Source organism: Myotis nattereri (assembly GCF_964212035.1).
Source record: "Myotis nattereri genome assembly, chromosome: 1".
Classification (NCBI taxonomy): Eukaryota; Metazoa; Chordata; class Mammalia; order Chiroptera; family Vespertilionidae; genus Myotis; species Myotis nattereri.
In genome coordinates, this window is record NC_138075.1 from 140,760,500 (window position 1) to 140,777,106 (window position 16,607).

General features: G+C 40.9%; 1 protein-coding gene across 1 annotated transcript in view; it reads left to right on the forward strand.

Annotated features, from left to right (window-relative positions):
- GAD2 (glutamate decarboxylase 2) overlaps window positions 1-16,376 on the forward strand; it is a 62,749-nt gene extending 46,373 nt beyond the window's left edge. Inside the window, exons 14-16 of the mRNA XM_081084201.1 lie at window positions 2,513-2,620; window positions 3,029-3,118; window positions 13,402-16,376. Of these exons, the coding sequence (XP_080940327.1) occupies window positions 2,513-2,620; window positions 3,029-3,118; window positions 13,402-13,575 (372 nt within the window). The 3' untranslated portion in view covers window positions 13,576-16,376. The remainder of the gene's footprint in view (window positions 1-2,512; window positions 2,621-3,028; window positions 3,119-13,401) is intronic.
- The last annotated feature ends 231 nt before the right edge of the window (window positions 16,377-16,607 follow it).

Below are 16,607 nucleotides of genomic sequence, written 5' to 3' on the forward strand. Positions count from 1 at the left end.
TACTTGAAAGATAGTATCCTATGTATAAATTATTATTCCTTAATCTCTTAATGACTAATGGAACTAAGTGCACTGTTGACAGCCATCACGTTAAGTCCAAGATTACTTGATTAGACCAAATTTATTTTTTCAGTTCGCAGGCTGATGCTCTATCCACTGAGCCAAACCGGTCAGGGCCAAATTTATTTTTTAAAAAGCCTCCTGATGTAGGATTCTGGGAGGTGCTCTAGACTGCTTCATGGTACGTGTGTTTAGCAAGGGCACTGTGCCTACCCTCAACTCTGTTCTTATTGAGTAGAACTTTCATTTTGTCTGATGAGTATTTTCCTTCTTGACAGATTTCTTCAGTGGTGAAAACTTGGTGGTAGAAAAAATTGTTTATAATTAGTACCCCTTTTTTGGCCTGCAGGGATGGTTTAATATGTAACTAATGAGTTTTCACAGTAAATCTTTGTGTTTGTATCTTTATGCCAATTGACAGGTTTCATTTTATATGTAAATATATTTTTATTGATTTCAGAGACGAAGGGAGAGGGAATGAGAGATAGAAACATCAATGATGAGAGAGAATCATTGATCGGCTGCCTCCTGCACGCTCCATACTGTGGATCAAGCCTGCAGCCCTGGCATGTGCCCTGACCAGGAGTCAAACCGTGACCTCCTGGTTCATAGGTCGATGCTCAACCACGGAGCCACGCCAGCTGGGTTTGGCAGGTGTCCTTTTAGTTTTCTGTGATTGGCCTCCCTAATTTCAACATAGATAACAAGTGGACTGGCAAATGGCTGAGGACTTCCACTCCCTTTGCAATATAATCAAGCTCACTTTCGGAGCATTCATGTTACCTTATTATGCCTCTGTGTGGGAAATCACACAGGCACCGCTATTCCCACATGACCAGAGAGATTAGCCAACATCATACACTGGACAGGATCAGAGTCATGCTGGTCCTGTCATATCCTGTATTAGGTGTGTGCAAATTTAAATTCAGCTCTAGCCTGGTCCAAAGGATCCAGTTTAAAGAACAACTAACCTCTCTCCCTCCTACCTAGGGTCCATCCCAAGTGGACCCAAACTTCCAGGTCAGTCTAAGCCAGGGGTGGGCAAACTTTTTTACTTGAGGGCCACAATGGGTTCTTAAACTGGACCGGAGGGCCGGAACAAAAGCATGGATGGAGTGTTTGTGTGAACTAATATAAATTCAAAGTAAACATCATTACATAAAAGGGTACGGTCTTTTTTTTGAATAGTTTTATTCATTTCAAACGGGCCAGATCCGGCCCGCGGGCCATAGTTTGCCCACGCCTGGTCTAAGCCAATCCTAATTTCTTTGGCACCCACAGACTCAGGGAGCAGATGGCATGGGTGTTAGTGTGAGCATTCAGGCGTCAGCCCAGTCCTTCCTTGGGCTAATCAGGAACCACTCAGCCTCCTTAAACCAATCAGCTAGGGCAGCAACCTCCAGAGAAATAGATTGCTAGACCCATGAGATTTTTTAAATGCAGCTTATTCTTAAATATGTGTCAGATACTAAATGTCACTGCCCATGCTGGGTCCCTCTTTTAGCTAGAATGACGGGATTGTGTGTAAACAGGGAAGTGGGTTCATCTTGTCTCCATTACAGTTGCTCGCTCTAGTTTGCATTAGTCACTGGTGGGCCAGTTCTAAGAGCTCCTGGGATGAGCATGAGCTGCTTTTCTAAGCTTTCCATTAGCATGCCACAAGCACTGAAGGAAAGCCATTTCAAAAAGCCACTCCCTGGTGTGGCCTGACGTCAGTTCAACAGTCCCGGTCCAAGGCTGCTGGGCTGTTTTTCCTAAGTCCTGATCCTGGGCTTCCGGAGCTGAAAGCTGAAAGGCCTCTGTGACCTTGTTGGCCCATTACACACACATCAGCCATTGGTCCCCAGAGGAGAAATCTAATAAGCTTTGCAGGGTGACAGGCTAGCGAAGCATCTGCGTGCCCCTAAAGATTCATTCATTCATGTGTTCCACAAATATTCACTGAGACCTACCCTGTTTGTTCTATGATGGGGGTACATTTTGTGAACAAAAGCGGGGTCTGGAAATGACTGATTTACATGATGGGCAGGGCCTAAGCAGGCCTCCGGTGTGGGGATGGGGGTGGTCTCTAATGATGCTTCTTATCCACAAGAAGCGAAGAGCCCAGCCCTCCTGTCATTAATGACTTCCATGATTACCCCTATGAATGCAGACGCAAATTTTCCCCTTGAGTAATCAGCATAATTGCCTGGGGAATGGAGGCCCTGGAAAGAAAAGGAGTCTCCATGGAGAGCAGTAATGCCAGACGGGAAAGGGAACAAAAACACCTGAGGGGGAGAACAGTAAAGGAGAAAGAATTGCCAGAAAAGCTTCCTCAAACACTCCCTTATGTTATAGGGAAGACACCACGGTGGCAGGAAGACCATCTGTCTCGAGGGATCACTCGTCTGTAGCTCAGCCTGGGTGCTCCCCACTTTGCTCGGTCTGCCTGAGTCTCTCTTCTCTCACTTAGGGAACTGCTGGGTTTGAAGCACATATTGACAAGTGCTTGGAGCTGGCAGAGTATTTATACAATATCATAAAAAACCGAGAAGGATATGAAATGGTGTTTGATGGAAAGGTATGTCTTCTGATTTGTACAACCCCAAAATGTTTAGTCAATTGCCATTCTTGTGCCTGATATATTTTTATATGTCAATAATGTACTATCCAGGTAAGTGGATCATTACAAAGGAGAAGCAGGGATGATGGGGTAGCTCTTCTGAACTGGAGTAAAAATCAAACTCACAAAAAAATAACTGTAGTGGGAGATATCTGTAATACTATCAACAATAAAAATATATTTAATAAAAAATTAAAAAGTAACTGAATAAGGTTGTGAAAGTCAGGCACTTCAAAGGTGATTACGGATTTAAAAGTAGGAATTGTATTTAGAAGCTACAGCATAAGTAGATGAGAAATGTCCTTGGAATTTTCAAAATTGCCAGTTTGTGCTGAGTGAGTGTGAATCTTACTTTTCTCTATGTAGCCTCAGCATACAAATGTCTGCTTCTGGTACGTTCCTCCGAGTCTGCGTGTCCTGGAAGACAACGAAGAGAGAATGAGCCGCCTCTCAAAAGTAAGTGATACAAACTCCTCTGATATGTCGTTGGTGGTACACTGGGGCTTTCCCATGTATACTTTTATGACATATTCATAGGTCTTCAGGAGAAATCCATCCTTAAGCTTGGTGCATGGACTCTCGCCCCTCTGTGGGCTCCTGCAGAGCCAGGGCATGCAATGCTGGTATATCCAGACTTTTAACAACTGTACTTGCTGGCATTGACTGCCCTGCCAAGTGAAACTGGTGCTCAGTTACAAGCACAGAAGAGACTTCGGGCACCAGAAATAATTGGAAAATATAGCTGGTGCTGACCCTCTTGAGATGTCAAGGTCAAGGCTGCCCTACGGGGCCGTTAGAGCTGTGGTGACTCCCAGAAGGTAACAGAGCAGGAGCAGTCATAAGGACCACTGTGTAGTAGGTGGTGTGTCCCAGGCTCAGCTTGATCTAGCCTGACATCATGTCTCTCTCACGGCCATTTACTTTGGGAAGCACTGTTGTCTCTCTGCTCCACTGATGGGGAACCTGAAACACAGGGAGAAAAAGTCACTTTCCCAAAATCACACCCACGTCTGACCCCAGAGCCTGAGAGCTTGTGCTATAAATTATACTGCTTCTTAACCTGTGGGTCGCCAACCTGACCCTTTCACAGGGGTCGCCTAAGACCTACGGAAAACACATATATAATTACATATTGTTTTTGTGATTCATCACTATGCTTTAATTATGTTCAATTTGTAACAATGAAAATACATCCTGCATATCAGATATTTACATTACAATTCATAACAGTAGCAAAATTACAGTTATGAAGTAGCAACGAAAATAATTTTATGGTTGGGGGTCACCACAGCATGAGGAACTGTATTAAAGGGTTGTGGCATTAGGAAGGTTGAGAACCACTGTTCTAGAGCATGGGTGTGTGTGTGGAAGGGATGATAGTCATGTTTGCAGGTTTAGAGAAGTTGATTCATTGTAGGAAATCAAGCCAAGGGCATAATGGAGTGAGGATGGTCATATTGGAGAAAATTATAGGTTCTGGCAAAAATAAAAAATGGCCTGCTACTGGTTGAGAGGAAAAAAATTCATTTTTTTCTGGAACTTTTATGGTGACTTCTCCATGGTATATATTATCTTAACAATAACTAATTTTATTTGAAGAGTTAGTTAGAAATTAGGTATTTCCATTTTCATTGGCTTTCACTCCTTTAATTCTCTGACCAGGCAGAGAATGCATACAGTAGTTTGGCTGACTCCATTTGTTAAACTGATAAATTATTGCTGGGCTGAGGGATGGATCAAGATGGGAATACAAAACAAAAAGGATTTTTCATCATTTTCTGATCAAAAGCCAACTCTGAGTTCCCCAGTTAAATACAACTCTCTTCAAATACCTCTTAGATTTAGCATATCACATAAACTGTAATGGAATGGAAATTATTTCTTGAGAACAGCTATTAGAATATTAGTAAGTTACTGTTATGCTGTAGGTAAATTAAATTTGAAAGTCTCCTGGGATTGCAAAATGAATTCTCCTAATTTTCCCCTCTCCTGTGACTCCATTTTCCTAACTCTAATAGAGAGAATTCAGCAATTCAGAATTGAAAATCAAAATAGAACCACATAAATATCAAGGTTAAATTCCTTTTATGTCAATAATTTTTCAGAGTTTCAGAAAAGTTTTCCATTAAGTACAAAGCACTTAAACTATAATGTTCAGGTACCAGTAAAACTGTTACACACACACACACACACACACACACACACACACACAATCCCAGAAGGAAAAGAGCTGAAGCAAATTAAATCATCTGCACTGTCCAACGTAGTAGTAATAGCTATATGTGGCTATTTAAATTTAAATCAATTAAAATTAATTTCAAAGAACTTTACTTCTTCAGTTATATTAGCAACATGTTAAGTGCTCAATTTGTGACTAGTTCTTATTATTTCCAATGATTCAGATAGAGAACAGCTCCATCATTACAGAATGTTCTTTTGGTCAGTGCTGCTAAAGACCCCAAATGGGGAGAAATATGGAGTCTTCAATGTGGTATATGGCAAACAAGAAAATTAAACTAACCTTGGCCAGTGTTTCTCAGTGGTTAGAGCATCTGCCCATGGACTGATGGGTTAAGGGTTCAATTCCCGGTCAAGGGCATGTACCTGGGTTGCAGGTTCAATCCTTGACCCTAATGGGTGTGTGTGGAAGGCAACGAATTGTTGTGTCTCTCACATCAATATTTCTCTCCCTCCCTCCCTTCCTTCTACTCACTCTCTTTAAAAATAAATGGAAAAGGGTAAGAGACCCACCAAAGGGCTTGTGTGCATGCATATAAGCATAACCAAAGGACACAGACAGTAGGGGAGCAAGGACGTGCTGGGGTGGGGGAGTCTGGGGGGGGGGGAAAAGGAGACATATATAATACTTTCAATGGTAAAGAATTTAAATTAAAAGAAATAAATGGAAAAAATACCCTTCGGTGAGGATTAACGATAATAAAAAAAAGAAAATTAAGTTAAATTACATGGCTAAGCATAAAATAGGCACTAAAAAGTGTTGAGCCAAAGTGCTCTCTGAATCTTTCAGAATAGGGACGGAAACAATACTTAGAAAACCTACTAGTGAGCCGTAGGCCTTTTCTCAGGCCACATACTGGCTTAGGGATAATTATCTAGGTAACAACTGGTTATTACCAAAACAGGCATAAGTCACAGTTTCATGAGGGAGGTAAAGATGAGAAACTGGTGGGTGCATTTCCTGCTGCCCAGTCAAGACTTTGACTCTGCAGGTAGCACATTGTCATGGAGGCAGAGTGGGCATGAGGGCCTAGGGTGCTCTGGAGACATGATCACTTGCCTTAAGGGGCAGCACACAGAGTCCACATTAGCAGATAAGAATCCAAAGGCTGCATATTGATCACCACTTATGTTTCTAGTTCTTCTTCATCATCATCATCTTCTTATATTTTAATTTTCATTATATTTGATCATCATCTGCATCTCTTCTATAAGCATTTATAGTCCTATTAGAGGCCCAGTGCATGAAATCATGCGATCATGAGCAGGTAAGGTCCCTAGGCCTGCGATCAGGACCATCTTCTGCCCGCTCACCGATCCCCAGTTGTGCCCCGCCTCCCCCCACCCCAGTTTCCTGTGGTTCCCCGTTCACCATCTTGCCATCAGAGCCTGTGGGCTGGGGAGAAGGACCAAGAGGTCAGCTGTTCTGCCCACTCATCAGTCCCCAGTCCCACACCGCCGCCCCCCACCCATTTCCCATGGTTCCCCATTCACCATCCTGCCATCAGAGCCTGTGGGCCTGAGGGAGGGACCAAGAGCTCAGCCATTCTGCCCAGTTGCCAGTCCCCAGTCCCACCCTGCCACCACCCACCCTGGTTCTCTGTTCGCCATCCTGCAATCGGAGCCTGTGGGCTGTGTGGGAGGGACTGAGAGGTGGTCAATGCACCTCATAGCAATTGGTTGAGTGGTCTTTCTGGTCGTTATGCCCTTATGGTCGCTTGGCTTTTATTATATAGGACTAGAGGCCCAGTGCATGAAATTGATGCACGGGGGTGTCCCTCAGCCCAGCCTGCACCCTTTCCAATCTGAGAACCCTCAGGAGATGTCAGACTGCTGGTTTAGGCCTAATCCCGCAGGGTGCTAGAGGCCCAGTGCACGAAATTGTGCAATCGTGCTCGGGTAAGGTCCCCAGGCCTAGCCTGCAATCGGGGCCATCTTCCACCCGCTCACCAGTCCCCAGTCATGCCCCGCTGCCACCCACCTGTTTCCCACAGGGATCAGGTCTAAACCAGCAGTCGGACATCCCTTTCACAATCCACGACTGCTGGCTCCTAACCCCTCACCTGCCTGCCTTCCTGATTGCTCCTAACCACTTCTGCCTGCCAGTCTGATCGCCCCCAACTGCCCTCCCCTGCCGGCCTAGTCACCCCCAACTGCCCTCCCCTGCAGACCTGGTTGCCCCCAACTGCCCTCTCCTGCCAGCCATCTTGTGGTGGCCATCTTGTGATGATGTGAGGATGTCTCGTGAGGGCGTGAGGGCCACCTAGGCTTTTATTAGTATAGATACTGATTGGCATACTTTCAAAAGGTCAACTATGGAATTAAAAGTAAATTTGTAAAGAAGTATTTGACCTCATATTTGTTGTGACTCTTCTGTTCTAAATGTAATGGGGAGACTTTAGCATTATAGAATGTCTTATTTATCATTATTCTGCTATTTCATTTTTCAAAATTTTCACTCACACTTCCAAGATTTAAAAACAAAAAGGTTTTGTAATACACAGTGAAAAATACATTTCATGATGCTTTAATCTGAGCTCTCTTTGGAGGAAGAAAAAATGTGTTTTCAAATTATGAAAGAATCCTCTGGTTATTGTTTTCTAGAGGATTGGAAAACCTAATGGCACAAAGGAGAAAATAAAACCCTAAAACTTTTAAAGCAGCGCCAAAGAGCTCTTGCTGATGAGGCACTTAGTGAATTCTTCAACACACAGTCCTCTCTTTTTTAACTGACTTTCATGCACACACACTCACATCCTAGAGATAAGTGAAAGCTCTGTATAGTCATCAGAATAGTCAGAATTTTATTTTCCTTCTTAACTTGCAATTAGTGATTATGTAATGAAGTAGATGTTCCATGTTCCTGCTAATTTTAGTACATCAGCATTTTCTGGAAACAACTAAAAGTCACATGTATTTAGACAGCTGTGATTTCTGCTATCCCAGCTAGCTTCGGGAACTGGAGGGACTCAATCTTACTTAATGCCAAAATTTGTTTGGGAGGATGGCTGTGACCGTTAATCTTTTGACCTTTGATTTGATTTATCTGAAAAGTTAGAGGTGATTGTTCTTAATAATTAGTTTCATTCCTATATGTTTTTCTTGTTTTGCCCATGCAAACTAAATCAGGGTTTAATTCACTGAGTAAAGTATGGTCATTGTTTATCAGTTCTAAAGAGCAAGCATAATTGTTGCACAGGCAAAACTAAGGGACAGTTGTGTGATTTTTCCTTAAGTTCCTGCAGATACATGGACTTGGAATTCCTTTTTCTTTTTTAAATCATTGTTTCATTTTATTCCATTCTCATACATTACGTTCTTATGGGATCTTTTTCTTTTATAGCATCTCAACATGCAAAATAGAGCCCTTTCATTTTTAGACTTAAAAATATTTAAGCAAAATGTATAAAAATCATTCAATTCTTTATAGAGACAAGAAATTTTGAAATGAGTTCAAATGATAATGCACATTTTATTTTATATTTTCCATATATATTTAGTAGTGTTTTTCTTTTATTTTCTTTATTAAGGTATTACATATGTGTCCTTATCCCACCATTGCTGCCCCCCTTACCCGCCCCCCCTTCCCGCTCATTCTCTTCCCAGGAGCACATTGACAAGCCCTGCCTCCTAGAACAAAGTGGTAAATTTCATGTCCTTAGGCTATAATATTCTAGGAGATCCATTTTCAGAACTTAATCCCAGACTTGAAATATTTACATTCTTATTTATATTTATTCTCTTGGATGAGCCCAATGCTCTGGATATAGTCTTAATCCTTTGAGTTGAAAGAAGGATCAGATCAACAGATATATCCCTCTTTATATTACCTCCTCATGGAATAAGGAGGGAGCAGGAAGGGACTTAAGAATTTGTTAATATTGAATCAGAAAACTCAGTGCTGGAACCACCCTCCACATTTTTAGATGAGGAAATTAGGTTTAGGAAGTGAAGTGAAGGTGAAATGAAGGTGAAGGTGCAGTTTGTCTTTGGCAATGAAGGATAGCAGCGTTTGCCACACCAAAATATGTCTTTTGAGATATTGGTTATTTTAAGCTGATTATGAAGAAACAAACAATTCAGAAATAACTTTTGTCCGTCCTTCTTTACCTATCTAAAGGAATTCAGATAGAGAACCTGCTCCAGGAAGGGAAATATTATCACAGATAACTATAGTTTAATATAAACTAAGTGCAATAGACAGGAAAGAACCTAGCAAGGTCCCTTTGATCAAAGTCTTCTCTGTGTCCTATTGTTAAATACGGCCCAGCAAACATTTATTTACCAAACTTTTGCTTTTCATTTCCATGAAAATTGCCTTCCTGCTCTTTGAGGTCCCAAATCACAATCCACCTCCTCTTTTCCTTAGCTCAGGATGGCATATAAGCCCTTAACTGTCCAATCTGTCCATAGTTCTCATTCTTATGGCACCTGGAAAATAAAGTTTGGACATTTTCTCCTGTTAATGTGTGTCCATTAAATTTGATTATTAATCCATCTAGAAGAATTTAGAAGGTGGGAGGAAAATTGTTTCTTATACCCCCAGTTTCTCACAAATCACTAGGTCTGATGGGAACCACATTGATTTTGTGCATCGAATACTTTGAAGATGAAAACCTCATTGTAAAACAATGATTATTTATGTGTTGGCATTGAAAAGTGATATGTTCCTAGCAGCATTCCATTGAAATCTAACTATCCTTCATTTCAGATAAATGATCCCCATTTTTTAACTGAGTTGGTGACTATATCTGAATGAGTCTACAGTGTTCCTACCACCTATCATTCCTGGTTACATGTTTACAGCAATAAATTTAAAAGATTAGATGTTATATTTACAGATTTTGATGATAACATATCATTGGACAGATCATACATACAGTTAGATATAATTTAAATGTATGCCTTTATAGTCAATAAGGAACTCCTCAAGAGGCACCCAGTACCACCGTAAACAAAAGAAATGGAAGGCACTGTGCCTGCCAGTGAAGTACAGAGATAAAATGTATTTCCTCATAAGAGGACAATTAGACTTAGAATATAGTCGTAACCTATAGGTAAGGATCATATAGTGATGAATTAAAAGAGAGATGTTAGTGGACTAGAGGAATCAGGAAGGGGTACATAGAAGTTGTGGGACTGTGGTATAGCCTTGGAGTGTGTGTTGAATGTGAGCTGTAAGACAAAGGAGATTCTAAGCAAAGAGAACAAGTGTGACAGGACAAGGATAAAAATATGTGTGATACACTCCAAGGGTATTACATAAGTAGCTCGTGTCAGAGTTGAAGGTTTATTTTGGTGAGCACTAGAAGATGAGTCCTCAGAGCTGGGTGACAGGCCTTTATACTGAGTGAAGAGTTTGACTTTAATTTTATACACAATAGGGGACAGCTGGCACTGTAGTCATCAGTCTGGCATACATGTGGAAAAACCTCAGCTGTGGTCGACTTCTGTAATGTTAAGTACTTAGGGGTTCAGCCTTTTGCCTCAGCTGATTCTTCATTATTAAGGAACATACTTCAAAATATTTTATACATTAAGGTAATGCAAAAGGTGAATGAAAAGGAGCTAGAAAGCTTTAGGGTCTCAAGAAAAAAATTGCTGTAGGGTCTCAAAAGTCTTCCTATTTTCATACGTCACTTGATATTGAGGCTTACCTCTTGGAAACCATTCTCTGAACAGTTTTACTTCCAATGTTTCTACATTTATTGAGGGGGGAAAAGTACCCTCTCGCAAATGCTGTACTGCTAAACTATTTAGCCTTGGCCCAACACCAGATTCTTCTCATTCTCCCAAAACACTGACTATAAAGGCAAGAAAAAGGTGGGAAGCACTTGATAGCCTACTGATGCGTGGAATAGCAAGCTGTGACTCTCCTCTCAGGTGCTTGTCTCACAAAATTTGAAGAATAAATTCGCAGACTAAAAGATTTTAAGCAAAACTGTGGAAGTTTTTTTAATTAATCTTTATTGTTGAGATTATTACAGATGTCCCTCTTTTTTCCTCCCATAGCTCCTCTCCACCCAGTTCCCACCCCACCCGAGGCCCTCACCACCCTATTGTCTGTGTCCATAGGTAATGCATACATGTATATAAGATCTTTGTCTAATCTCTTCCTGCACCCTTCCACATCCCCTTCCCTCTGAGAATTGTCAGTCCATTCCATTTCCATGCCCCTAATCCTATTCCATTCACCAGATTATTCTATTCATCAGATTTTTTATTCACTTGATTATTAGATTCACTTGTTGATAGATATGTATTTGTTGTCACTTTGTTATTCATAATTTTTATCTTTACCTTTTCCTTCTTCTTCTTCTTCCTCTTCTTAAAGAATGCCCTTCAGCATTTCATATAATACTAGTTTGGTGGTGATGAACTCCTTTAGCTTCTTCTGTCTGTGAAGTTCTTTATCTGACCTTCAAATGATAGCTTTGCTGGGTAGAATATTCTTGGTTATAGGTTCTTGCTATTCATCACTTTGAATATTTCTTACCACTCCCTTCTGGCCTGCATAGTTTCTGTTGAGAAATCAGCTGACCGTCATATGGGCACTCCCTTGTAGGTAACTAACTGTTTTTCTCTTGCTGCTTTTAATATTCTCTCTTTGTCTTTTGCCCTTGGCATTTTAATTATGATGTGTCTTCATGTGGTCCTCTTTGGATTCCTCTTGTTTGGGGTTCTCTGTACTTCCTGGAATTGTAAGTCTATTTCTTTCACCAGGTAGGGGAAGTTTTCTGTCATTATTTCTTCAAATAGGTTTTCAGTATCTTGCTCTCTCTCTTCCTCTGGCACCCACATAATTTGGATGTTGCTACGCTTGAAATTGTCCCAGAGGCTCCTTACACTATCTTTTTTTTTTTAGAGTCTGTTTTCTTTTTGCTCTTCTGGTTGGGTGTTTTTTGCTTCCTCATATTTCAAATCATTGATTTGATTCTCGGGATCCTCTAATCTACTGTTGAATCCCTGTATATTATTCTTTTTTTAAAAAATATATTTTATTGATTTTTTACAGAGAGGAAGGGAGAGAGATAGAGAGTTAGAAACATTGATGCGAGAGAAACATCGATCAGCTGCCTCCTGCACATCTCCCACTGGGGATGTGCCCACAACCCAGGTACATGCCCTTGACCGGAATCGAACCTGGGACCTCTCAGTCCACAGACCGACGCTCTATCCACTGAGCCAAACTGGTTTCGGCTGTATATTATTCTTTATTTCAGTCAGTGTATGCTTAATTTCTCATTGGTCCTTTTCCTTTTTATTTATTTATTTATTTATTTTGGCATTCTCACTAAGATCCTTGAAAGTATCACTAAGTTCCTCGGAGGTTTCTAGACGATTCTAGAGTAAACTTATAACCATGGTTTTGAATTCTATATCCAATACTTTGCTTTCTTCCATTTCTTTCATTTGTGACATGTTTCTTTGTCTCCACATTTTGGCTGCTTCCCTATGTTTGTTTCTATGTATTGGGTAGCTGCTAAGTCCCCTTGAGTTGATAGAGTGGCCTTGTGTAGTAGGTGTCCTTAGGGCCCAGTGGCTCAGCCTCCCCAATCACCTGAGGTAGACACTCTTGGTGCACCCCTTTGGCAATCTCCCTCCCAATTAAAAAAGCAGCACACCCAGGTGCCGGACCAGCCTGTTCCACGCCTCTACACCTCCTACCAGTCTCAGTGTGCTTTCTTCTTTACCTCTCTATTTGAGTACGTCTATTCAGCCAGCTTTCCCGTGGTTCTGGATGATAGTTGTTCTGTATTTTAGTTGTAATTTTGATGTGGTTGTGGGAGGCAGCAAGTACAGGCTTTTACTTATGCCGCCATCTTGGTTCTGGAAGTTTATTTTAAGCATATACAGACACCCCCTGGGGCAGGGCCCCCAAAGGGGAACTCCACAAGGGAGGGATCCCCAAAATGGGGAAGCCCTGCTCTCTCTAAAGTGGGAAAAACTTAGTCCTGTGAGTCTCTTTGTCCACAGGTTTATAAATGCTAGAAGCTTCTTTGTCTCTTCATGATACTTTCTAATTGCACCCTTCCTTATTTTATGTACCCCATATTTTCCTAATTGGCCACTTCCCCCCGACCCCTTATTCCTGCATGGTATCAGTTTTATCATTTCAAAGCTCACCTGGTGCCCCCCTCTTCTTCTTCCCATTATCTTGTTACATCCTTATAAGCAATCTGGTGGCTTGGAGCTGTTTCTGCCTGTCACGTATGCATTCCTCTCCCATGGACCTGCCTTCCCTAAAACCCACCTCTCCTATCTCTAAAATCCTTTCACTATGATTTATTATTCCTCTGATCACCTTTATGATCTAACTGTACAGAATTGCTCCAGTCCTCCAATTCCAAGGAAGCTTGGAAACAGTTCCTTCAAGGAAAAACAAATATGGTTCTAATTGTTTAGTTAAAAGCTGAAATGCTACTTGATAGCAGATTATTTGACCAAGGGGAGAGCCCCCAGAAGAAACAGTCACCATATTGATCTGGTCTCTCACACAGGTGGCTCCGGTGATTAAAGCCAGAATGATGGAGTTTGGGACCACAATGGTCAGCTACCAGCCTTTGGGAGACAAGGTCAATTTCTTCCGCATGGTCATTTCAAATCCCGCAGCAACTCACCAAGACATTGACTTCCTGATTGAAGAAATAGAACGCCTTGGACAGGATTTATAATAAACTAACTCACTAAGCTGTTTCAGTTCTCTAGGTAGACAATTAAGTCATCACAACCTGTGTGAATGTATTTGTAGTCTGTTCCAAAGTAAATCTATTTCTATATTGTGGTGTCAAAGTAGAAGTACAGTGAAAAACAACAACAACATTGCTCCTTTAAAAAACCCTTTCTTAAGTTAGAATACCTCTCTAATAATTAGTGACAAAGGCTGTGTTCTAATCAATGTGGAAAAGCTTAAAATTGTTATAAGTACTTCCCTTACTTTTAATAGAGTATGCAAATCAAAGGTTATTTTCACTTAAAAGTAGTAGGATTGAATAGTGCCAAATTGCCCCTGAATCATAAAAGGTTCTTTGGGGTGCAGTAAAAAGGATAAAGTAAATATAAAATGTATGTTGACAATAAAAACTCTTGCCTTTTTCATAGTATTAGAAAAAAATTTCTAATTTACCTATAGCGACATTTCAAATGTATTTAAATACATATAATTTTACAAAAGTAAAATATATATATTAAAAAGAAATCCTATTTTGTAACATATAGATTTTTATTTTATATGGGTTATACAAACTGAAGGGGCAGATATAAAAGCTAAGCCAGATTTTTTTTTTTCTTTTCATGGAGGCACAATAAAACACTTAGCAGTTATTTTGAAACATAGGCCCACAAAATTCTTAAAAAAGATATGATGCCTTCTTCCTATTCATGTTATGGCTTATCACATCTATAAAGTCAGTATTATAAAACAAACACAAAAGAATACTGCAAGTCCCTTAATATAATTGATCAAAACAACAATAAGATTCCCTTCCACCCAGTTGACCCTTTGCAGATCTGCTCAGTGAGCATGACAAGCCAAGCTTCATCTTAGACTGAATTAGGGTACTCATCTCTATTTTACTTTCCAGTTCACCCTGTTTTAAACAGAAAGTTGATGCTGGTTCTTATGGCATCTTCCCAAACCATATTCTTTTATTTGGTCATCTGGATTAATTAGAGAAAAATAAAATTTAATCAACCTGGGCAAGGCTGAACAAAGCACATTCCAGAATGTGGTGAGCCCAGGAAATTAAAGCCAGCTGCAGGAGAAGAGATGTCTGCTTGAGAATGATGGTGTCAGGCTGGACGCTGCTTTGCCACTGTCCAGGAAGGAGTCCTTTACCACCTGAGTAATTGTTTAGTTCCATTTCCAACCATCTCTACCCACGAAAGTCTCCCCTGCTAGGTGCCCCATCACTGGGATCCCAAATAATTAATTTCAACTCCATGGGTAGTTATTTTTTGTCCCTCTGGTGAAAATAGTTCCTCACCAGGGATTTTGAGAGAGAGCACCTTAAGACCTTCTTTTCTCTATCTCCCATCAAGATCCAAAGTGTTCAGATTATGCAAAGATTAAGGTCCTTAGAATTCAAAACAATATTTGAAAGCATCCTCTGCCCCTGCAAACGTGATGGAGAGACACAAGCTAACAAGAGGCCCCACAGAGAGTTCTGGGCCTGCTGATTCTCAGATGCCGAGGGGACTGCGGACTCATATGTGAAGCTGCAGACACAAATTTAGAAACATTTCTCCTTTATGGACCAGAAATTGCGTTTACCAACAGGTGACTTTCCCCACCTTTTGCTCCTTCCAGGTCCTTCCCCAAGTTTGCTGGGAGCTCAACCATGTGTAATGCAACCCCTACCAGCCGTAGCCCGGGGAAGGAAGTAAATAGAAGACTAATAGGTCCCAGCAGTTTAATAAATATTCTTTAAAGTAGGTCTGTCGCCCACTCGGGTGGGAGGGAGTGAGGGAGGTAGGTTGTTTTGAACATTAGCCAAAATCCCCAGTACCAAAGGTGAAACCATTCTTTACAAATTTTAGAAAAGTTTGGTGGTAGCTTTAATCAGAATTAACATGACCATTTTCATTTATACAGCAATATTGTGTTTATTATTTTTAAATACTTGAAACAAGTGTGGTACGTCTTAATCTGAGACATATAAATGGGATTGAATTTGTGAATTATCACAAGGCTGTGAGGAAAGAAAAAGAATCAGTTGTGTATGTAACTGTGTTGCCTTTATTGTATTGATAGTACTGTCTTGTCACCTCAGATTGTGGTTGTGTGCTTTAGATATGAACTTTACAGTGCTGCAAATCAACATGTGTTGCTGTAAAAGCTTGTACAATATATTATTGAGATGTCTTTTTCTGTGTGGTAGCTGTATCGATATTCTGAGAACTGCATTCGCACTGTTCCTGTAATCTCTCTCTCCTCCTCTCTGCTAAACTGTACGCCCTCCACATCAGCTCTAATGCAGAACATGCCCTCGGCTAAGCACCCCACTGGGAATCTCCTTTGACAATTGTGATTTCACAAAAAGCAAGGTGAGTGCTACTTTACCTCTGAGAACAGAAGAAACCAATATGGAATGTCACATGCTGCCAAAATTGCAGGTATTGTCCCTCCTGGGGTTTGGAGTAGGTCCTACTCCTCGGAATATGGACAAAGAAAGCACAAGTGTACATATAGGGCAGGACAAGGAGTGAAGGACCCTGCACGTGAGATCACCTTGCATGTGCTGTCCTGTTTTCAAATCTTAAGTACAAACATTGTGTATTTATTAGTTATATGTGCCAAATAGTGTTTCCAATCGGAGTTTCTGCAAGACATCGCCATCTCCCCGGCAGTATTCCGTGACTAAAAGAAAAAATATAAACATGTGGCAACCTGTTCTTATCAAATATAAACTTGTGTATGATCGAAGTACTTTATCTGTGTCGTCTCTCCAAACCCGAATAAATGTGTGAGTGTGGACACAGCTCAGGCTTCGTATCGTTATTTCTGGCCTCTCCACGTTGTGGGGCTAAGTTTCGGTGAGTTGCCTGAATAAAAGGCCCTTCACCAGTCACGGCGCTCAGCCTGTCTCTGGGTCTTTGTTGGGAAAAAGAGCTCTTACGTCTGCAGTTGCCCCCACTGTAGCTTCTGAAGCACATTGCTTACCACTCTGGTTTGTCTTTCAGTCAGAGCCAATCTTTTTAAATAATA